Source organism: Aulonocara stuartgranti (genome assembly GCF_965226115.1).
Source record: "Aulonocara stuartgranti genome assembly, chromosome: 7".
Classification (NCBI taxonomy): Eukaryota; Metazoa; Chordata; class Actinopteri; order Cichliformes; family Cichlidae; genus Aulonocara; species Aulonocara stuartgranti.
The window spans coordinates 50112558-50137349 of NC_138945.1; the positions used below are offsets into that span (position 1 = coordinate 50112558).

Consider the following 24792-nt stretch of genomic DNA (forward strand, 5'->3'; position numbering starts at 1 on the left):
GTAAAATGTTAATGTGAAACTGACCTCTGAATGACACATTGAGAAAGTCATAAATGTTACAAATGATATGTGCGAACGAGTCTTAACTACTGAGGACCAACACTACAGCGAGTGCAGAATTATTAGGCAAATGAGTATTTTGTCCACATCATCCTCTTCATGCATGTTGTCTTACTCCAAGCTGTATAGGCTCGAAAGCCTACTACCAATTAAGCATATTAGGTGATGTGCATCTCTGTAATGAGAAGGGGTGTCGTCTAATGACATCAACACCCTATATCAGGTGTGCATAATTATTAGGCAACTTCCTTTCCTTTGGCAAGATGGGTCAAAAGAAGGACTTGACAGGCTCAGAAAAGTCAAAAATAGTGAGATATCTTGCAGAGGGATGCAGCAGTCTCAAAATTGCAAAGCTTCTGAAGCGTGATCATCGAACAATCAAGCGTTTCATTCAAAATAGTCAACAGGGTCGCAAGAAGTGTGTGGAAAAACCAAGGCGCAAAATAACTGCCCATGAACTGAGAAAAGCTAAGCGTGCAGCTGCCAAGATGCCACTTGCCACCAGTTTGGCCATATTTCAGAGCTGCAACATCACTGGAGTGCCCAAAAGCACAAGGTGTGCAATACTCAGAGACATGGCCAAGGTAAGAAAGGCTGAAAGACGACCACCACTGAACAAGACACAAGCTGAAATGTCAAGACTGGGCCAAGAAATATCTCAAGACTGGTTTTTCTAAGGTTTTATGGACTGATGAAATGAGAGTGAGTCTTGATGGGCCAGATGGATGGGCCCGTGGCTGGATTGGTAAAGGGCAGAGAGCTCCAGTCCGACTCAGACGCCAGCAAGGTGGAGGTGGAGTACTGGTTTGGGCTGGTATCATCAAAGATGAGCTTGTGGGGCCTTTTCGGGTTGAGGATGGAGTCAAGCTCAACTCCCAGTCCTACTGCCAGTTTCTGGAAGACACCTTCTTCAAGCAGTGGTACAGGAAGAAGTCTGCATCCTTCAAGAAAAACATGATTTTCATGCAGGACAATGCTCCATCACACGTGTCCAAGTACTCCACAGCGTGGCTGGCAAGAAAGGGTATAAAAGAAGAAAAACTAATGACATGGCCACCTTGTTCACCTGATCTGAACCCCATTGAGAACCTGTGGTCCATCATCAAATGTGAGATTTACAAGGAGGGAAAACAGTACACCTCTCTGAACAGTGTCTGGGAGGCTGTGGTTGCTGCTGCATGCAATGTTGATGGTGAACAGATCAAAACACTGACAGAATCCATGGATGGCAGGCTTTTGAGTGTCCTTGCAAAGAAAGGTGGCTATATTGGTCGCTGATTGGTTTTTGTTTTGTTTTTGAATGTCAGAAATGTATATTTGTGAATGTGGAGATGTTATATTGGTTTCACTGGTAAAAATAAATAATTGAAATGGGTATATATTTGTTTTTTGTTAAGTTGCCTAATAATTATGCACAGTAATAGTCACCTGCACACACAGATATCCCCCTAAAATAGCTAAAACTAAAAACTAACTAAAAACTACTTCCAAAAACATTCAGCTTTGATATTAATGAGTTTTTTTGGGTTCATTGAGAACATGGTTGTTGTTCAATAATAAAATTATTCCTCAAAAATACAACTTGCCTAATAATTCTGCACTCCCTGTAGACTACTGAGCTGAACACTACTTTTCAATGTGGTTCTGGAGATTGATGAGTGCAGCCAAAATTGGGTTCTTAACACCAGGACACAAATGTCGCGATGCTTTACCCTAACTTTGTCTTTTATCAGTGACTTTCCAAGATGCCTAAATTCATAATACCCTCAAGAACAAAACAAACCAAGTTGGAATAAGGAGGCTGACAGGTCGTTAAAGATCTGGACAAGTGGCAAAAGATGCATTGGTGGATGACTTTAACTTCATAATTTCCAGCTTACTTTATCCTTTTTTGAGATTTCTGTTAAGCTATAGGACAAAGCAACTACATCACACACCTGATTTCCTTCCCTTCCGTCTTCCTCTCTTATTGCCTTTGAAAAAGTTTCCAGTATTTATTGTTCTCTCTGCATGCACATGCAGGGGTGCACAAGACCAAGAAAAGCATCTGATTATGCTTAAACGAACTGGACCACACACCAGCACGCACGTAAGCAACATGTGGTGAACACACACCTGAGCCACGTTTGGCTCAGTGGGTGGTGAAGAGATCACCACATTTCACCTCGTTAAACAGAGCAGAACTATTCGGCACCATGCGGAACAATGTGAACTGAATGGGAGAGCTCCTTAACATAGGGCTGAAAGAGTAAGAGTGAAGAGTTGGCATCTTAAAACATATCGGTACCTTCACACTTTGTAACGAGGTTTGCAATCTCTCAAAAAGTATTGGGTACTTACATCTTTGTCTTTGCTCCTGGCATAATAAAGCTTTATAAATATCAACTTATAATGTAAAATAAAATCAAGCTTGTACTCTCCAAACCTCCAAAAATAATGCTCCTTTTTAAGCAATATGTTTACAAAGATCGTGTGCAGCAACTGTGCACATCTCAAGCAGCAAGAAGATTCCCATACAGAAAGTTGCACAGGTAAGTAGAAAGCATTATAATTTGTAAAGCCCCTAAGCAAAGTACGCAAGGTGTTGTTGTCCTGGTTCCTCACTGACCTGCTCTCAGAGTATAAAACCAGTGACGGTTGAACATATTTCTATGAAAAGAGTAGTGTGTCAGGTTATATTTTGCATACACGACATGGAAAGCAAAGACTCACGCAATAAATAATTGTGGGTCAACATTTAAAAAAAATGATCCACAGAAATGTAGAAAACAACCAACCAATCCTGAATTTTAAATAAGTACAATAAAAAGTCTGGAAATCTACACAGTGATTGCTAATATGTTATTTGGGGTGTTTTGTTTATTTTTGAATTATTATTATTATTATTAATAATAATAATAATAATAATAATAATAATAATAACTTTATTTATAAAGCGCTTTCAAACTAAGTGCTGTACAGCTATTCGAAACTGAAAAGACAATTAAATAAAAACGATACATAGCAATACAAGTTAGAAACAGTAAGAATGTTAAAAAGGCATAGAATTAAGACATGTAAGATAGGGTGAACAAATGTGTCTTCAATTTAGTTTTAAGAACCTCCACAAAGCATGCCTGCCTAACATCTTGAGGGAGGTTGTTCCCCAAAAATGAGGCACGAAAAGAAAAAGCACGCTCTCCAGTTGTCTTTTTTCTGGCTCTAGGAACCTTTAGAAGGCCAGAGTCCTGAGATCATAGAGCATGGGATGGAACATAAAGGTGTAAATTAATAAGCTAAAGAACAAAAGTGCAAGTTAAAAGTCCAGGTGCATTTATTCACTGCACAAATCAAAGAAAGCTGTTCCCTGTCCATGCTGCTATCCCATCCTCAACCACTCTCTAGGAACAGATCAGGGATCATACGCAGGTTTGAAGGGGTGAAAGGTAAAAAAAAATAGAATAAAAAGGGCGTGGGGGTGAATTTGGGGGACAGACAGGAAAGGGGGGTACCCACCATATCTGGGAGCAGATGGCGTGCCTCTCCCTCTCGCTCTCTCTTTTGGTGACGTCCACTGGGAATTGAAGAGGCCTTTAAGCATTCCTTTAGAGGCCAGAGACAGATAAGTGAGTTATGCAGTTCACCACCATCTGGGCTCAGACAGCGCCTGGACTGCAGCTGACAAGTGTGTGAGTGTATGTGTATACTATAGTAATAGTAGTGGGGAGGGGTAGGAGTAGGGGTAGGGGCGTGTTTCCATAGCGATAGGTCCTATTCCTAGAGAGAGGTCTGTGCATACACTTGGACGGTGCCCTCCTCCATGGTGCGGTGTGGTTATTGTTAACTCTGGATGCTGACTTTGAGAATGCTTCTTTGTGTGTGTGTGTGTGTGTGTGTGTGTGTGTGTGTGTGTGTGTGTGTGTGTGTGTGTGTGTGTGTTTTGTTTTTCTTCTTTTTTTTTTTGTTTTTGTCCGCTGTCATTGTCGACAAATTTTGGGCCCATTCTTGTGCAGCTGACAGTGTCTTCATGGAACATAGCATCTGTTGTGAAACAGAGGGAGGGAGTGAGGGATGATGGCAGGATACCATGTTAGGTTTGCCAATTTCCCTGTTCCCATCGTCGAGGGCTTTGTGCACATTGTAAGATGCTCTGCGCCACTGCCAATTCTGATCTGCGCTTGACCTGCTGTGTATCTGCCTGTTGTTATCTAGGTCTACTCTTTTGTTTTGCTCAAGCTCTGCAAATGCATCTGTGTATATAGTTCTGGAGACGTGTTGTATTTTGCAGAGTTTTTCTTTTTCTTTTCTTAAATCCAGATACAATATTTACTACTTCTTGGACATCAACCTCTGCTACTACCATAATATCGACCACACTGAAAACAACTTTTGTAATGAATTAACAAAGTTGCCGACTGCAGAAGTTGGTAATAATTGGTAATACCTAAAAGTTGGTAATAATTATCTCTGAATTCCAAGAGATAAAGGATGCAAAACAGTCCAAGGGAGGTGACCAAGCTAAATGAATAAATGAAAACAAACTGAAGATGTGCAGTAATTCTTTAGAATTAATTTCTCAAAATGCACTCTGTTGCAGCAGTTCCCTTTTTTTTCTTCTTCTGTCTGTTCATGCAGGATGCTGAGAACTATGACGCATCACACTGTGACACATCGGGCCTTTCTGTGCATTGTAATCTCTTCCTTAATTAGCAAGAAGGCAGTTAATAAGTGGGGAGGGGAGACCACAAAGTAGTGAAAATGACCTTCTACGTCAAAAAATTAATTAATTAATTCAGCAGGCTGTGTTGTACAAACTACCTGTCTTGTGGCTTCAATTTGACAGGGTATGTCAACAGCCCTCAACCACAGTACGTCATCTTTGGGCTGAAAGCTAAAGAGAGAGAAAAACAACAGCAGGAGGAATTTTTTATTTTGTGAAAGTGCCTGAAAAAAAGCAATGCTTAAAGAGACTATGTCAATGTCACAGTCTGGCGAGGGCAGACTGTATGAATTGAAAAAGGACCCAAAATGCAGACTCCAAGGAACAGGGAACAAAACTTGAATGTTAACAAAAAGCGAGCCGTTTAATATGGCTGGAAAAAAAGGTACAAACAAAGGGCAAGGCAAACTGAAGCAAAATTAACACAAACCTAAACTGGGAAATCTAAACAAACAATAAGAAAAACCTAGACAAGAAACTTGGAAGCATGGCATAGGAAGCATGGCATAGGAAACATGGCGTGGACAACAGACGACCTGACTTAAATACACAGGAGGTGATTAGGGGAAGTGGAGACACATGAGGAAACAGCTGGCACACATGAACATAATGACGTCACAGTGGGAGAGTAAAACTGAACATGATGAACACAGAACACCAGACCTCTTCACAATAAAACAGGAAACATAATGAGACATAGACATGACAACCCGAACTTGACAACGTAAGACACAGACATGAAACGCATGAAGAGCAGGGGAGATTTAACATGGTTGGAAACACGAGGGGAAAATAATAACTAGAAACACTTAGGCATAATAATACAAACTTGATAACATAAGACACGCAGCATGAAACACGAAGGGTGAGGGGACGCTTAAATACAGGGGAAGAAAACACAAGGAGTCTAATAACCAAATGAACTTAGATAACCTAATGAACAAAATAAACTCAAACTTAAAACGCTGGGTCAAAAGACCCAGGACCATGACAGTCAAACTTGTTTCAGGTCGATTACCACATACAGGCTGGACCCATGAAACTCTCTTTCTGTCAGTGTATGGAAATTTAACTTACATATAATCCCTGACAAATCTTAACATGGGGGGGGGAGTGCAATTTCAGCAATATGTCCGAGTTTTTCTGCACGATGAAGAAATCAGAAATCAGCACGACTCTTTGGGCTTATATTGTAAAAAATTTAAATGTGTGAAGTTACAGAAATCTAGAACTTGCTTACTTTGGTAAGGTATGAATGACCATGGGGGAGCTCTTTATCAAAGCTGTAAAACGTGTGTTAAATACAGTTAAAACTACAAAAAATAAAAATAAAAAATCCTCTGAGTTATATTTTCCAAAGCCAGACTGGAGTACTCATTGGGCCAATTCTGGCCCCCAGGCCTTATGTTTGACACCCCTGTGCTAGAAGTATGTGTGAAAAAAAATCCATAATCAGTTTATGAGCGACTGGCATATGATCAATTCTAAAATTTAAACAAACAATAATGACCAAAAACATTTACTGTTGTTACATTGCTACAATCTTGGCTGCTGAGGAAAACACAACATTTTCATATTTGACATTCTGATCCTCTTTGGGGTTAAAGCGTGGTCGTTATGAAGATAAGCTGTTGCTCAGCTCCTCGATACATTGATTTCCATGTACACAATGTAGGCTGAATTCCCACTGTGTAAGTACAAAGCACCAAAACACACACTGAGACAGTTTCCCTTTCAATTCAGTTGCCCTCTCCCTTTCTCAATTCTTCTTCAAAGCAGCCTTCCGTCACATCACCTGCTTCTTTTTTCCTTCTTAGCCAGCTATTCATCCATCTGTCTTTCCATCCATACAGTTTATGTGTGTGTGTGTGTGTGTGTGTGTGTGTGTGTGTGTGTGTGTGTGTGTGTGTGTGTGTGTGTGTGTGTGTGTGTGTGTGTGTGTCCAAGCAGGCCTTTCCTGCTGTGTAATTGCAGACTGCGTATCAACCCATTTCTGCTGCCCAGCGAGAAGAGTAAAAGATGTTGCTAATCCGCCAGGTCAAGCAGCCAGCAATGGCTGAATTCAACCCCAGGACCACAGCCACAAATTAGGACAGGCTGACAAGACCCTGAGGCATTCTGGATATTGTTATGAGCTGCCAACAGCCCTCCAAAGCTTCAGATCTTGTATGAAAGGGCAGCCAAAGGAAAGGTGAAGATTAATAGTGGCTTGGTGACCTGGGAGCATGGCTGTAGATCTATATCGACACCAGACACATTCACACACGCACATAATGTGAAAGTTCAGCACAGAACAGAATTGGTGCAAACAAAACATAAGCTTTTAACACTTTGCAAGATGCTTTATTTGTAATTTAAAGAAATAGCCTTGAAGAATGAAGACTACACGCTGCACTTGCTCAGAATCAACATTAATTTATTAATGCATGTATGGTTCGTTCTTTTTTAAAATACCTACACCTGAGATGTTTGAATCTGTGCATAATGCCTTCAAAAAAAAAAGATAAAAGAGCCATGAAAGAGTGCGGAAGATTAGAGGAAAGACACCCATGCCTGAACACGATGTTGGCTAAAGCGAGCGACTGAGTGCTAGCGGGATGAACCCAAATTCTGCCACCGCTGGGTGCTTTGCTGCCTGATGAATGATGGCCCTTTGTTACGTGTCCCATAAAGGCTTCCACAGCCATCCCTTTTCATTGGACCTGGTGAGCAAATGTGAGGCGTGAATAGCATTAGTCCAAGTCAGTGCACCCATAGCAGTGTAGCCAGCCCTGAAAACACAGCCTGCTAGCCCTCCTCCCTAAGTTTTATGAGCCAAGATGATTGAAGGAGAAGAGAACAGCACGTCCAATAGAGAGGACCGGGGAAGAGAGGAGCAGGGAGGAGAGGCCTCAGAGATGGATGGATGGACAGATAAAATGTAGACAGCAGCCGCTCAACAGAGGACTCACATCCCGCGGAAGAAGGGGTGTGAAGGGGAACAGGTTTGCCTGAGACGCACTGAAAGGGATTCGCACAAAGGGACAAAGGAAAAGAATGGAGGTGGAGGACTCTGTCTGTCAGGACTGGCGCTGGGATGGAGTTAGATCTCATTTCTCAAGTGTCATCACACTATCTGTGTCTCCTCCTCTCTCCTCTCTGTCCAATTACTGTCACAATGAAGCAGACCTCTTCCCGTGGAGCTGCATATGGCTCTCTGGTTGTAAGGCCATCACTCCCAAGCAAAGCTATGCACTTTTTGATATGTACAGTATGTGCAAAGCTCAAAGGGCCTCAGTAGGTTGTTGTTAGACCTAGCATGAGCGGCCGCTGGGACACTCTTGCTAACACAATGTGTTCTGAATTGCTAACATGAGAAAACACTATCACAGACTACGACAACTGAGTAGGATTAAAGTATCTTCTGCATATGTATTAGAGCTGGGGGAGAAGAATCGATACAGCAAAGAATTGCAATATTTTGCATTGTGATATTAGGATATTAGGAGCAACAACTGTCAGTATAGTACAATCACAAGGTCTCATCTCACCTGATAGCATGTCTTTTGTCCTGTTTCCTTCCCCTCACCCCCAACAGATGGCTGCCCCTCCGTGAGCCTAGTTGTGCCAGAGGTTTCTTCCTGTTAAAAGGACATTTTTCTTTTCCACTTTTGCCAAAATGCTTGTTCTTAGGAGGTCATCTGATTGTTGGGGTTTTCTCTGTATTATTGTTGGGTCTTTACTTTGCAATATAAAGCACCTTGAGGGGCCTGTTGTTGTGATTTGGTGTTATATAAATAAAATTGAATTGAACTGAGAGGAGGCAACCTTTCTCCAGACTGCAATCACTCTCGGACAGATTTTTTTAAGGTTTAAAACTAACTGCTGTCTACTTTATAATTGATAAATGCAAACAGATTTCTGGCATTTTTCCGTCTGAAAGAGTTAACATGTGCAACCTGAGGGGACTCGGTTTAACTGCCTGTCACCTGGTTGTATTTTGGTTAAATTACTGTAGAACAGAAATGTTGCTGCACACAAATGGAGTAATTCATTGTCAATTTATGTAGACAGCAACGCATGTGATTTCTGACTATTTGTTACACTTACCTGCTGGATTGTCAGAAAGCGATTGCATGTAAGTGCCAACTTGATCCCATTCAATCACTGAGCCGCTGATAGCAGTCTTATGCCAGCATTTGTACATTTACGACAGGTTTTAGTGACGGTGCTGAGTGATGCATTGTGATAAAATCGTATCATGGGGTTTCTGATGAGTCCCACCTCGGGTATGTATGTATGTTTGCTTTTTGTTAGGATGACTGACAGTAAGGTAGATAATAAAGATATACTATCTACCCGCCAACTGATTGATGGTAATGCTATTTTGATTCGAGGATACCACACAGTCCAGGTTCAACAGGTTGCTGCTTGATGTCTAATGAAGCTACTGCCAGATAACAAGTAAGTACTCCAAACATTCCCATCTGTCATTCATGTTGTAGAGGCACTTGATACTCACACAGCATCACTGGTGTGTGTCCTGTGTGGGAATGCAACATATGCCATATGTTCATGGTAATCTGTCATGGTTCCACAGAGACTAATGCTTTGTGCAGTTAACCACAGCCATGTTGCCCTTTGCTTTATTTAATTATTTTTAAAATGACATTTAATCATATTGTGTTGATTAAAAAAAGCAAAAGAAACAAACAATAGTTTTCACAAAAGGTTGAGAGGTCACCACATAGCACTCGACTAGACATTTTTTAAGTTGCGGAATGCTGCAAATATGTACAACGTACACTGTCACGTTTAGGTGTGCTTTACTTAAGGCTTGAGAAAACTTGAGGCAGCAAGTTGCATCAGACTGTTCATTCTGAGTGTCGGGGGGCACAGCGGTACAATGTTTTGCACTGTTGCCTCACAGCAAGACGGTTCTGGTCCTGTGTGCGATCTTTCTGCATGCTTGTCAGGATAATTGGTGATTCTAAATTGGGCTTAGATGTAGATGTAAGGGTGTGCGTTTGTGTGGCTCCCTCTGTGTTAGCCCTGTGATAAACTGGCGACTTATCCAGGGTGCACCCTGCCTTTCACCCTATGACAGCTGAGATAGACTACAGCCCCCGACACCACCCCCCACCCCCACCGTGTTGTGTGTATGTGGGGGGGCTGTAGTCTGCTGCCCCCATTAAGGAAATGGATGGATTTAGTAAGTAAGAGGTCGCTGCTTAACATTGTTAATAGACTTTAGTATTCCTGACTTAACTGTAACAATCTCTTATGCTTGTCACAATCTGGCGAGGGCAGACTGTATAAATTGAGAAAAGGACCCAAAACGCAGACTCCAAGGAACAGGGAACAGAACTTGAAATGTTAACAAAAGGCGAGCCGTTTAATATGGCTGGTAGAAAAGGTACAAACAAAGGGCAAGGCAAACTGAAGCAAAATTAACACAAACCTAAACTGGGGAATCTAAACAAACAATAAGAAAAACCTAGACAAGAAACTTGGAAGCATGGCATGGCATCAGAAACATAGCGTGGACAACAGACAACCTGACAATCACACACTGAAAACAGAGGACTTAAATACACAGGAGGTGATTAGGGGAAGTGGAGACACATGAGGAAACAGCTGACTAGGATAAACATAATGATGCACAGGCAAGAGTAAAACTAACCGCATGAGCACAGAACACAAGACCCCTTTTCAAAATAAAACAGGAAACATGCAGACTAAGACACGACAACCAGAACTTGACAACGTAAGACACAGACATGAAACGCATGAAGAGCAGGGGAGATTTGACATGGTTGGAAACTGAGGGGGAAATAATAAGAACTAGAAACACTTAGGCATGATAATACAAACTTGATAACATAAGACACGCAGCATGAAACACGAAGGGTGAGGGGACGCTTAAATACAGGGGAAGAAAACACAAGGAGTCTAATAACCAAATGAACTTAGATAACCTAATGAACAAAATAAACTCAAACTTAAAACGCTGGGTCAAAAGACCCAGGACCATGACAATGCTATGCTAAAACTTTGACTGTGGATGACAAGATACATTTTGTGTCATGGAAAGTTTCTCATTTATTGTCACTGTAACTAATGTTTTGACAGCCCTGAACTTGAACTGAGGCCAAAAGTGATTAATCATTACTGCAGTGTTGGTTATGATGGCCAAGCTCAGCTTTAACACTGTTCTTGGCCACACAAATAATGGAAACCACATCACACGTCCATGATCTAAGTTTTAGCACAACCTAGCAGATTGTAGCTGCGTACTATTGATAATAACAGTACTGAATTAATTATTATTAAAGGAATTAAGCAATCGGGAAAAATGATAACACAGTGTAGTAGGCAAACATAAAACACACACAAGTGTCAATTGTTTGTTATTTACTTTAGAAATTAGAAGCAACAGTACAAATACGCAGGAGTAATATGACATTGGTGTAGCTAACAACATCAGTTATGCCTCCATTCAAATTTTTCAGCCAGTACAAGAATCCTGGTATTGTACTGAGGTGCCTCACTCATTCTTATGGCTGACAGGGACACTTTAATGGTACTGTGCCATTGTTAATGTTATTAGTTACACTTGCTTTTCCTGCTGGGCAAATCCAGCTGCTGTTTTCTCCAAGTCTTTAAGACACATGTTATATAGAGGCCTCATCTGTGCACCTAACATAAGCGCCTGAAGACAAACTCAAGACAAATAGAGATTTGGCTTTTATTTAGGTTGAGACAGGCATGCGGTGAGAAACACGGTGACTAATTTTGAGCCTTTCAGTGGTGGAATGAAGACGGTTTGTTGTTGTGCCAGACGTGGTGGACCTTTTCACCTTTTCAGGGGAAAAACAAGCCACCTTTTATTTAAATAGAGAGGCTTTAACTTAGACCTTATACCTTTTACACTATTTTTGTCTTGTATAATGTTTACCTTTAAAATTACAACCCACAATGGGCTCTAGTCAGAGAAGCATCATATGGGACGTTTATATAAATATACCAAAATTAAGACTTTTTTGTCAAGCCTACAAAAAAAGAAGGAAGGAAAGAAGAAAATATTCAATTTGACAAGATTTTTAAAAAACTAACATTTATGATAAAAATCACATATTAAACTTTATTATAGTGATTAGGACTTTTTTTGGTTACTTGAATTGTGCCGAACTTGTACATCCTGTACACACTTAAAACTGGCCTTGAGCTACAAAATTCCTAAATTGGGATTAGCTACAAAAATCATATATTTATCAAATTGATATCATACTGTGCTGCACATGTTTCCAGACTCTAGTCCAAAACCTATGTGAGCCACTCCCTCTTTCTTGTTGTGAAACATTGCGAAGGAGGAGCCTTTATTTTTCTGCGCAGCATTAAATCCGATCCCCTTGATGCGTGCGGAGAGGAAAGTGAATTAGAGATTGAGGTGCCAGCCCTAGTCACACCCCCACTCCCACCCCATCCTCTACCCTCACCTCCCTCCGCCTCCTCCACCGGAGACCAAAGTCGTGATGCAAAAAGGAGAGAGAGAGAGAGAGAGAGAGAGAGAAAAGAGAACGAGACACAGAAAGAAGATATTTGAAAAGCTGCCACGAGTTCCCTGTCACACCGCCTCCTGCGTGGATTGAGCCGTGCTCTTTGTTATCTACAGGCATGAATACTGAGTGGATGTAAAGGGGGGAGGCCAGGGACAGGAGGGAGGAAAGGGGGAAACACGGATATGTCTGCATATGGTAGAATCCAAATTGAAAATCACATGACTTACATTTTTCTGTGAATTATCTTGTTGTACTTTAATATACGGAAATTCCCTGTTGTGTCATCACCATATGCATGACATAACACTACAGCCCTGATATTATTTGGTATTTGTTTTTTGAATGGTATCATCGTGAGAATGCTCACGTGAATTTTCTCCTTTAAACCCGTGAAACTGTCTCAACATTAATTTTTAACTTAGTTAAAGGCCTCTGATTTTTGATGTAATCCAACAGGCTGTTTGCATCTCACCGTGTGCGTGATGTTTTGTGACTTAAACGGTCCACGAAGATCCACTGCTTGTTCTAACTGTGCGAGCATTGTGTTTAAGACTTACTTTAGCTTTAACCCCCACACACAACGTGCACACACATACACACAAACAGCCAATTTGCCCTACACAACAATACAATCACCTTTCACATGCGTGTCTACCCACTCCACTCATCCGCACTCAGTGGAGGAGGACAGGTGTCCCAGCTAGCTGTCCAAGTCTTATTCACCCCCCAGATACGTTCTGCACAGAGCACTCCTGCTATTGGTCGCACGGAAGACAACAGGGTGCAAGCTTCCGGGAAAACACGCACACACACACACACACACATATATATATATCATCGTTAAATACAAGCAATGCGCAGGAGAACATGCAGAGACTCCTTAAAGAGTTACTCATGAGTAAAGATCGACAAGGCCTAAAGATATATCAGAGCTTATCGAGAGTCACTCTTTTTTTTTCTTTTTGCATTTCTATCTACACATAAACCAGAAGCCTCGTGTTTGTTCAATAATTATAATTATTTTATAGCAGGGAACATAAACACAGCTGTACTACTAATTTGAACTTGTGTTTTCTTTGAAATACACGCAGATTTTAATGATAAAGAGACGAACAGACCTGCAATATTGCACTGTTTGCACTTTCTCAATAACTCCTTCTTTTGACAGTTTTGGTCTGCAGCTCTTAAACATACACAGGCCTGGACTTAGGCCCCCATTCGTCACACTATAGGTTTTTTTTTAAAAGTGTTTTGTACGGGAGGGGGGTAAAGGGGGTCAGGGAGCTTTAACTCGGTGACAAAGCCTCATTTGCAGGTCAATGCGATGGCACACTCGCCTCTCCTCTCCATCCAGCTTGCCTTTGTTCCCTGTCGCCTGCGCCGATGCCAGATGGTCATGGAAAATGCTAATTCCCCCTGACTGATTTTCCTCCTTTCTATATTTAATTGCAGTCTTTGTAGACTGCCCCGTTAATTGTGTGTTTTGAGTGGAAAATGTGCTCTCTGGAATTATATTTTTGGTTGCTACATTGCTCGAAACCAATAAGATATAGGCCTACTAAAGAAGCACATAGATAGAAAACAATAGGGCAGGGCGTTTTAAACAAAACACCGACGCATTTTCTAACATATAGTTCATAACAAAGTCACGAATGCGAGAATCTAACCCGTATGCCCACCAATCCTTCAATTTTATAAAACTTAACTTATCTTAATTAATCAAAAAACATCAAATAAGAGTCAGACTTATAAAAAATTTTTGCCAACTTACATATTTTCATTGTCTAGTGTCACATTAAAGGACGAATAAAATGTATTCCTTTTTCGTTTGTTGGGGTGAAGTGTTTTTCGAATCGTAATTGTAATATGGTAAATGACAGTAAGATCTACTTTTATTTCTTTAAAGATTTGAGAAAATGATGATAAATCGTAATATAAATTTAATGCTCAACATATAACAACATCGCAAGAAATGGCTATGGTATTTTTATTTATTTATTTATTTATTTATTTTGGTGTAATGATCGAAAGTCTGCTATATCACATAATCACGTAGCTCATAGCTAATGTAAAAAGAAAGCTACATTTTTATCCGTGTATTGTGGGGCCTAATGAAGCACATGCGCACTGTTTTGCTCGTGACTGAGGCAAATGTATCTGATGTGAGTTAAAGGTCAGACGGGAGAGTGTAGGGCCCTTGAGGCTGATTCTCTCCATCAGCAGCTGGCTGTTTAATGATATTCATGTTAATGGGGTCTGTATGTTGGCTGTCATCTCTTTCCTTTATGTCCATCATATCTGGGCTCAATTGAATGAAGTCATAACTGCCAAACAGCAATTTCTGTGAAGCTCAAACCTTAAAATATCCACTAACACCGTTTTAGGCGTTGACCTTGAAGCTGATGAATGAAATGTGATATAATACAGCTTATTATTTATGTGTAGTCGGATAAAATTATTTTGATTTTCTATATATATACTCCAAATACAACTAATTATCACTTTAATAATTAATTCTGCTTAAACGGAAGTCTACCAGTTGATTTTCAGGCTTTAACCCGTGACCTCTCCCATAATGGATCCAGTTCAATAGCTGTTTGAAAAGACGAATACGAATTTAAGTTCTATTTACTGCGACAAATTTTATATAGTTACACAGCTGCAGAGACAAATAAAGGAAGATGAGCCTTTTTAGCACGGTGGGGTATTGGAGCCCCCAGAATGTGTCCAGTCTCCAACATTGGGACTTCATTAAAGTAACACATAAACAGCTGTTGTCTTTAACATGTAAACTATTGAGAATTTAAAACTGCGGCTGAATGGCCCCCGCAGCTCCCCGTGGGCATATGGGCGTTAATTAGCTGGATATAGCCATAGATTAATTATAATATTTTTTCGCCCATTCGTATCAATAGACCAGGCAGACAAAGTGTCTTTTGTTCCGTGATGCAGGACATTCTGTGGCTGACTGAATAGGTCTTGGCTATGTCTACATGGATTTGCCATATGGCAACAAAAAAGAAAGAATGGAGCCGGAGAGCGCTTTGTGTTGGAAATCAGAACAAGCTCCGTCAGAGCTTATGGCTGCATGGAAATGACAAAGTCACTCTGGCCATCAAAAGTCTCCTTTTTTTTTTTGTCAGAAACACTCGTGTCACGCAGTCAAAGCTGCTCAAACGAATGGAGAAACTTGTGGAAAATTATGAAATGTGGCTTTATTTACTTGTGAAAACAGCCCAAAGGGCCCGGAGCGCATTCACACAGACACAGCATTTGGCTTCTTTCAATTAAGGGTAAACTTGCAAGTATGACCTGCTGAATGGTTTGTTTCAATAGACGAGGACAATTACAAAGACTAGTAGTTTTCTTTTTCCAGCTCTGGCAGGTGGCCTCCACGCCCGGTGTATCTACGCCGTGGTAAACAGTGTGTGTGTGCGTGTGTGTGAGAGAGAGAGTGGGTCTTTAGAGGGGCTTGTCGAGTGCGGGTGGATGTGGGGGTGTCTTCGTGGCAGACAAAGCGGGATCCAAAGGCAGCTGCTGCTTCTTTTAGGGAGCGAAAGGGCCTTTAAATCCTCGCCTTATATCCCGCAGCTGCCAAGCAGCATACGGCTGCGACTCAATGCGTTTTCCTCCCGCAAGAGTCTGCGTGAAGAGGACACACTTCCATCGGGGGGAAGGTGAAATCAGGTAGACGTGTCTGTCACCACAGCATGTGTGCTCTTGTGTTCTTCGCAGGGTTTCTTGTGTAACTTTGCAACTGAGTGACCCAATCTCAGAGTGATCGAGGAGCACGAAGCAGTTTCACAAGTAACCCGGCCGCTGATGATGGCAGCTTTGTGGCAACCACACAAAGACGTCATCTGCCTCCTATCTCTGTTTCAATTTCCCTTTTCTTGTTACTCTCGTAACAAAACACACAAACAAATGTGTTTAAAATTAAAGTGGAAGAAAGAAATTTTTATTCACGTCATTCGCAAGACATAATTAGGTCACTTGTATAGAAAAAATACACACAAAATGAAACCGGCTCAGAGATACAAAGAAAACTATTTTTTTTTCAAGTGTGGGACTAATATGAGGAAGCTACATGATTGCGAAAGTTAAGAACAACAAACCAAAAAACCCCACAAAATTTCAAAAGAAAAATGTAAATAATAAAATTAAAATGACAAAATATTCCCTTTGGCTAAATCAACAAGGCATTTATCAAATATGAACGAACATAAATAAATTATAAGTTAGAATAGACTTAAAAAAATATACATTTTACCGAACAAAGGGAAAACAAATAATAATAAACACGCACGCATACACAAACGAGAACAGAAATAAACATTTATAAGGTATTGTCTCTATAAAGCTGTACACTTTTGGCCAGTGTAGACGATTCTTTTAAAGAATTTTTTTATAATTGCACAGATGTTAAAACATTTAACACTGTCGAGTGGCTGTATGCAAAAGCAACAATGAAATGCTACATTTGTACTGGATAGAAGTCATTCGGAGAAATCTCCTCTCTCTTTCTTTTTCTCCTGCCCCCCCTCCCACCCCACCCCCAAACCGTTCAGAGTCCTGAGCCTGGTCAGGAGCTCGGATTGCGCTCCGCCGGGGCGCATCGAGCCACAGCCGACCGTTCGGACTTCTTTGTCCCCCCAACACCGTCCTCTTCTCTCTCTCCTGCGTTTCAGTTGCTTGAGTGGATGGGTCGGTTGACGGGGTGGTGGAGAAACAGTCTCCCGTGATCCTCAAAATGCGCAGGAAAATAGTGCAAAACGAACAAAAAACACCTGAGGAAGAAACAAAACGCAATAAGTTTTCTGAGAAAAGAAGAAGAGGAAAAAAACCCGGCCATTCCTAAGAAAGACGGCGAGTCAGCTTTCTGAGGAAACCTGAGACTCGCACTCAGCAGAAGGCGTCACCCTTTGCCAGAGCCCTTTTTCCCGCCACATCGTGACGCACGAACACCCCTCCCCTCCCCCAACCGCTGGTGTTACTACATCAACTACTATCACTACTACTGCGATTTCACCACCGCAGTCTCGTCCCATCACCCCCCCCCCCCCCCCCCCCGACACACACACACACACACACACACACACACACACACACACACACAGAGAGAGAGAGAGAGATAAGGCTGCCTGTGCCTTTTGGCTCACGTAATCCGCTGCAATAATTCAATAATTAAAGCGTAAAAACCATAACACACACACAAAGACACCCCCCCCCCCCCCCCCCCCCAAAAAAAAAAATAAAAACCGAGGATGCTGAACATGAGAATCTGTTACTCTCTTTATAATAAAGCTTCATTGTCTCTTCTGAGTGTGTAAAAGAAAACAATTTTGATTTTGATTTAGAAATTACCTTCAACGGATCCTCTTCCGCGGAGTTTGTTCCACCTGGATTGGAGACTTGGAGAGGAGACAGGCGGTCATGTCACTCGGTTTTATATCAGTAGGCCTCTTTCGTTTCACGTAGAAGTCTGTGACAAAAGAAACAACAATAGTGAAAAATTAATTTGGATTTATGAGCCGTTATGAAATGATGCGCTGCGCACAGCGGGAGGAAAGGAGGATGGTGTGGATGCTGGTCTAGGAGCCAATAGCAGGCTCGATTTTCAAAATACGAAAGCCGCTGAATTTACCTGTGATGTGTGTGTTGCTGTCAGGAGCGGCCGTTCTCTTGCGCCTGACACACGGGAGCTGCCTGGTGGTCGCTTTCCCTGAGTTGATCTTGTCTATGCGGTTCTCCTGGTTGATCTCCCCCGCGCAAGGAGAGCTGCTGCTCTCTGGCACGGCCAGGCGATCCAGTGCGTCCGCACGAGGGCTCTCCGGGAGAGCAGAATCCGACGTGGGCACGGGCACTCGGATTTTGCCGTCCTGCACAGAGTCCTGGTAAAACACCGGGGTCTTATCCGCAGTCACCGCCTCCCACTCGTAATCCCCTTCCAACGGGGTGTTGGCCTCGAAATTAAAGTTCCATCTCTGCTGGTCCCGTTCGGAAATCTCTCGCAATTTTTCTTTCATCTCCCGGTTCAGCTCGTCGTGATCCACCGGTCCGAAGAGGTTTCGACAGACTCCGGTGCGCCTCTGGAGAGGGAAGGTCTTCCTGGCCACCATCCTCTCTAGCGTGGTTGATAACTGGACGTGGGACATCTCCAAAAACAAATTTCCCCTGGAAAAAAAAAGAATCCAAAGTGATAGACTGATCCCTGCTGAGGTTGTATGTTGATAAATGTTGTTGACGTTCAGCCCGAAGTGCGTTTGTATGTGTATCCTAATTCTTACGCTCGTGCCTATGCACGCCGCACCGTTCCGTTTAAATGTACAGCTTTCATAGTAAGTCTTTGGAGTATATAACCTCCTAACGGGCACCTTGATCGCCCTTCTCATTGGTTGCCTTGAAGTCCAGCCCTCTCCAAAACCCCCACCCTGATTTCCCATTTCCCGTTGTACCTATTGGCTTCGTGCCGACCAGAGCGCAGCATTTTGATTTTTTCTCTCTCTGAGTGTCAACCCTCGGGAAAACGGAGCAGTTTTTTTCTTGTGTCAGCAGGAATGTGTTTTACTTCGCATTTGTGTATCTGATTCTACTTTCGGACACCTTGGTTTTTGGTTTTGTCTTCCGTGTTTAGTTGTAAATGCCTCCGACCAAGGGCGTAAAAACGCACCATCACATTATTTTCATACTTCATATTTAGTGTTCAGCAGTTGAACAGCTTCAGTGTGTTATTCTTTAATGTGTAAGGAAAGAAAAACAAATGCTGAAACCCGATCTAACCACTTAACTGATGTTTGACCCTGCCATCATCCGGCACATAAATCCACCCACTTTTCGATTTCTTCACGTTTTCGTTTATTTATTTATTTTTTGTCGCCGATCGCAATGACAGCGATTCCAGTCTGCGGGGATTTGCCCCACAGTGAGCAACTCTGTCTGCAGTACAGAAGCAACGTAAACATTAGTGAGACCTCAATAAACCACAATTTTAGCAGTTTCTTAAATGTGTTTTCTCATTTACTTAATAAAGCAAGGCAACTTTTCGAAATCATTTTTTCTTTTCTAAATGCGTTTTGTTGCATTTTTTTATTCATTTTTTTACCTTAATATATAATATAGCAAATCGAGAATTTAAGCACCACGCCGTGTTATTTTTGGCAATTAAACATGTACGTCTATCCACTCACAAATGCATAAATCACGCAGGTCACAATCCGCCTGTTATCACTAATGTGTGCGTGTGGCTCTGGGGATTGTTACTGGTAAATAGTCATTATTACTTATGAATAACTTCAAAATATGTACAGTAGCATTTACTACAATACAGGATTTACGTTTTAAATATCATAGCAAGCTTTATTATAAGGGGAGACTCGGGGAGCTCATTCTCCGCCGAAGACAATGCGATATTTGGCAATTTTGAAGAAAATGATCCGGATCCACACCAGAATGTACTGAGTGCTTCAGCTGCCAGTGTTTCACCACACAAACGAGTTTCCAGAAATTCCGCTGTATTTATTTATTTATATTTTATTTTTCTCGTGTCGTGCTGACAGTCAGGCACTGGAAGCACAACTTCCAGAAGTTTGACTTCAGGGTACCGGCTGTCTTAACAAGCAGGGAAACAGTCACGAGAGACGGGCAACGCCTTTTTGCAAGCAATGATGGGTGCATGGCGTCCCGTAGAGGTTCCAGTCTGATACTGCAGCTCAAACCTCAAACTAAACGCAACCATCATCCCCAGAAGAAAATAAAGGAGCAAGACTTACAGTGTATGCACCTCCTAGTTTACACATGTGCACATAGATATTTTTTAAGTGACACTGGTAACATATTCAGGGGAAAATCTCTATAAATTTTTTTTTTATCCACATTCATCCTGAAAAGGAGGGTGAATGCAAGCTCTGTGTAACAACGTGATGTCACATAAGGTCAAGAGGTTTACATGTGAGCGTCATCAAAGCAGCATGAAGAAGACCGAGGGACGCAGGGTCTGGCCATATGTGTGCAGGCTTCCTAAAACACTTCCAGTAAAGGTCAGGTGGTCTCATGTGACAGCGACAGTAATATGTGACACTTTTCCTGATTCGGGACTGTAAACTGAATCCATGAGGACTGAAACGATATTATAAGGGTGTAACGTTCATTAGAGGGTTTTTTTTAATGATTTTGAAAATAATTAGCTTTCTTTTTACAAGAACAATTAATTGTCTATTAAGAAGAAGCATTTAAAGCACGCATGCTTGAACAATGCTCTTCAACAACAACAAAAAGATTTGTTTTTGAGTCTTTTAACCTTGAAGTGGCCATCCTGGCTTGAAATGTGCTTTAGTGATTTTGTTTAATAAACATGCTGCATAGCACAAATTTGTCAGTCTACTCCTGAAAATTTTACGGGTATTTGTTCAATGTTTAGTGGAATTTTCAGTTTCTTTTCACTACACTGTATTGTTTGCAGTCATAGTTCACAGAACTAAGATTGTTTGTGTGTGTGTGTGTAAACCACAAATCAGTCAACCCACAAAAACAGCATGGTCACTTGAGGATTAAAGTGAAAATGAACGTAAGCGGGCAGAAATCTGACTGTTGTCTTTTGGCGCCCCCTGCTGGTAATACAAGTTTACTAAAATTTGACCCAGCTGGTGAACCTAATTTGAAGCCATGTAAAGTCAATGTAAATGAATAAACACATACATCGGTTTTATTTTGCTTATACTGATGGTAACCAATTAACTGCACACACAACATCCTCCTAAGCAGATCACAGATAAGGTTGATCAGTGCCTCTGCTGCTGGTTATTTACATATAACTCAGTGCAAACCAAAACTTATCTCATCACTTCGCTCAGTCCCAAGCTGGTTACAGATTTGCTTCACAATTCTTTGATTGTGGGAATAACTCTTCTGCTCCTCGGGTGTACTCCACCAGCTGATACTATCACCTGATGGTTTCAAGTCAATTAAAGTGCAAAGAGAAAGTCTGGATTCATTCGTCTTTCAAAGGGGAAAATAATCTCTTTCATCAGGAGTGGTCAGTCAGCTATGTAGCCTGACTCATTTAGCTGACACATGCAGGAGTATGATTCTTTCATCTTCTCACACACACACACACACACACACACACACACACACACACACACACACACACACACACACACGGTACAGATGACTTAACTTGCTCTTTGACTTGAATGGAAATATATAAAAAAAACCCCGGAGGCTCACTAGACTGTGGGCAACATGTTGATTGATGGAACAGACAAAGAGGGTTGAGCTCTAACTGTGTTTAAGCTATTGTCAAATACTTGATTAATCAAAGGAAGGCCTTGAACCAAATAGAACAGAATGTGAAATTAAACTGAACTCAAATAAAACATTTAATTAAAAAGTGCATATGAGCAGTAGGTTTTTGGATTGGATTTTATTTGTTTTAACATGTTTCCTTTCCACTGGTCACGTTAAAGCAGTGAAACAAATGTGCATATATGTAGTATATGAAAAAAAAGAGGCCAACAGCTATGGTCTTTTTTTTAAAGTTAACTGAAGAGGAAAAAATGTAAACACAATAGGAAGAAAACAGCTGTCTACTGATTTATAATGAGTGCATTAATCCCAATTGATGTATTTAACTAGGGACTTGTGTGTTTTTCAGGTTGACTGTGCAAACACATTGTTTGTGTTCTGTTTTTATTGTCGCGGCTCTTGAGTAACTAAAAAGCACACACACGCAGACCCCTCACCTGAACAAACTGATCCTTTTGATCCTGCAGAGTGTCTGCAGGCATCACTGCTGGGACTTTTAGCAGATGAATATACGGTCATCGAGGCCCGCTGTTCCACATGACAGCTATAAAACTGTTTTGTCTGCATGCTTTCTCTGAAGACTGAAGCTGGCAAACATGTGACACACCCATGACGACCCACTCCAAGAGTGATGAGCCACTCCGTCAAACGACATTTAAGATCATCAGACCTTTTACAAGAAATGCATATTCTACAATACAAAGAGAAATGCAAACATAGAGACACTTCAAACTTCTGCTGTGCTACTGATGCATCCATTTGCAACAGCACGACATAAGCAAACATCTGCATATGTTATTTTTAAAGTTGTGCATTGCTGTCAGGACCTTGAAAATACTACCCATTACTGACTATTGCCTCATTACATGTCAGCAAAAGAAAACAAACTTGAAAATGAAAATGTTATGTCACGAAATCAACTTCTTTTTCTGACAGAAAATTGAAGGAGTACATGCTTCATTTGCTTAGTTAATCCACCAGCTACCATCCAACTGGATGGTACATTTCTGCCAAATTGTGAGCTGTAATTATATAAGCCTGTGTCCAGTCCTTTAAAACATTCTGTGCCGAGCTGTTTGTTCAGAAGTTAAAATAGTGCTTTCAGTGTTTTTATAGCACTTATGCATGAGTAAATATCTAAAATGTGCTGCGGTTTGTGGCTGACTTGTTCTATTTCTCTTCAGGCAAAAGACTTTATAGTTCATCTACATGACCCCTGAACGTTTTTTGAACTCTGCCTCTCCATTACTTTAGTTGCAAGGGGCTTTACTTCCTTGATTTATGTTGTGCTTTATAATTTTAAAACTTTTATTATAACTATGGTTAAAGTGCAACATTACATGTTCTTAATCATAGAGAGGCAGAGGAGTGCTCTATTTAAAGCAATATATATACTTTAATGCTACTGTTTTTAAAAGCCAGCCAATCAAACTGTTTCCAAGAAATGCTTAAAGCTTCAGGCTACACCATTTATTCCCGTTATGAAAACAAAAGCCAAACACATGCTTCACTCATATGAGTCACTGCACTCATATGATGGCTACTTTGGGCAGTGAGGTCTTTAGAAACAGTGATGCTACACTAAACCTTACACTGAAAACTATAAACATACAACTGGTAGTTGTATTGCTCAAAAAGTTTTGAATGAATTCCAGTGAAACTTTGTAGACGTGTAGTGCGTGTTGTCAATTTATCAACAAATACAAAGTACCATACTAATATTTAAAATATGTCATATTTGTCCTCTGACCTCTCCTTCAAAGCCAATAGACTGAGCTGAAGGTCAAAGTGATAATAAGCAAGTTTTAACTAGCTTTGCATAATGTTATACAGATTTATTACTGCCATTGTTTGTACTGAGAACATATAGGCTTATAGGCAATGATATATGGGTATTCTAAATATCACCTTATATTTTGCATCCAAATATCATATCATATTTGACCTCTGACCTCATGTTTACATCTCACATCTAACTTTCTTTCAAGTTGAACCCACAATGTTTTATATCTTTAAAGAAAGTGTCGTCAAAACAAAGAATGAGCTGCCTAGTTAGTTTAAAATATCCTGTTGTATAATATTATATAATAAGCTAAATTATTCAGGTCCTCTTATTTACAAGTCAGTACCTTTTACCCATTACTAACCCCTGCATAATGTTTGTGTAATCACTGTAAGTATTTTTCATGCTACCCTTATCTGATTTTTATGGCTTCACAAACGTATTAAAGTATGTTTAAAAAGAACAAAGAAAAAAGAATATATACAAAATAGAGGGATTGTTAGTTTAGTTTCAATAATAACTGAAAACATAAAGTTCAGAACAGCTTTCCCACCTTGCTTTTTCACCTTTGGCAAGATCTCTAGTTACACAACACATAATAATAGCTGCCATGTGCAGTCAGGTATGTTGAGAGGGACGTCTTAAGGAGGAGCTTCTGTTACGATCCTGAACTAAAAAAAACTCGGTGAGGACGTTTTAGCAAATATTATACCAACCTCACTGTGGCAAACTTTTAAAAGTTTCTGTAACAGCTGTCAGAGAACAGACAGTACAGGCACATGTTAACATCTTGGCAGACTGCTCCATCTACGGGTATGTTTACACCACATTGATTAGTAGAGACAAGATCTTGTGTATCAGGCGCTAAAGGTCCCAATTAAATCAAAATATTTAATTGGGACCTTTAGCAATAATAAGTATGATAATAATAATCAATAAAAGTATGAGCTATCGGATAGTAATCCTGCAATTTCAAGAAGGTCAAAAAAGGAAACATATTGTTTAATAAGTAACTGACTATTAACGTCAGAGGTGAGTATTATAAACACTATTTGTGGAAATTGTGGAAAGTTGTTTGCATTTTATGCTTCTTATGTTTTTCACTGACTTTATGAATGTAGTGCTTCACGTCATCAGAAAGTCAGCGCAGTTGAGTTTTACTGAATAATCTGGCAATGATTTTGTATGCTCTCTGAAACAATTACGCATATCATTTTGTCATATGAAAAACAAAACTAAAAAAAAAGTTTGCTTTAAATAATAAGTACAAACACCATTTTGTTTATTTATATTTAACCGATTATTTAAACATTTCTGTATGCAAATAACGTCACTTTTAAACTAGGCGGAAATGACGACATACCAAATACCCATATATAGCACTAGCCAAAACAATGCGGTTTTAA

General features: G+C 40.6%; 1 protein-coding gene across 1 annotated transcript; it reads right to left on the minus strand.

Moving 5' to 3' along the window:
- Positions 1–16229: 16229 nt before the first annotated feature.
- On the minus strand, positions 16230–18668 carry LOC309711208 (cyclin-dependent kinase inhibitor 1C-like). The gene is made up of 3 exons (XM_082541344.1): positions 17945–18668; positions 17665–17782; positions 16230–17087 (listed from the first exon to the last, which is right to left on the minus strand). Exons 1-2 carry the CDS (start codon positions 18453–18455, stop codon positions 17667–17669), a joined length of 627 nt encoding a protein of 208 aa, XP_082397470.1. The 5' UTR covers positions 18456–18668; the 3' UTR covers positions 16230–17087; positions 17665–17666.
- Between the last annotated feature and the right edge of the window lie 6124 nt (positions 18669–24792).

Excerpts from the sequence above, each read along its gene's own strand:
- LOC309711208 (XM_082541344.1), bottom strand. The coding sequence starts at position 18,455 with ATGTCCCACGTCCAGTTATCAACCACGCTAGAGAGGATGGTGGCCAGG. Across the intron at positions 17,783-17,944 it reads CAGCAACACACACATCACAG|ACTTCTACGTGAAACGAAAG; the intron begins GTAAATTCAGCG and ends CTTTTGTCACAG.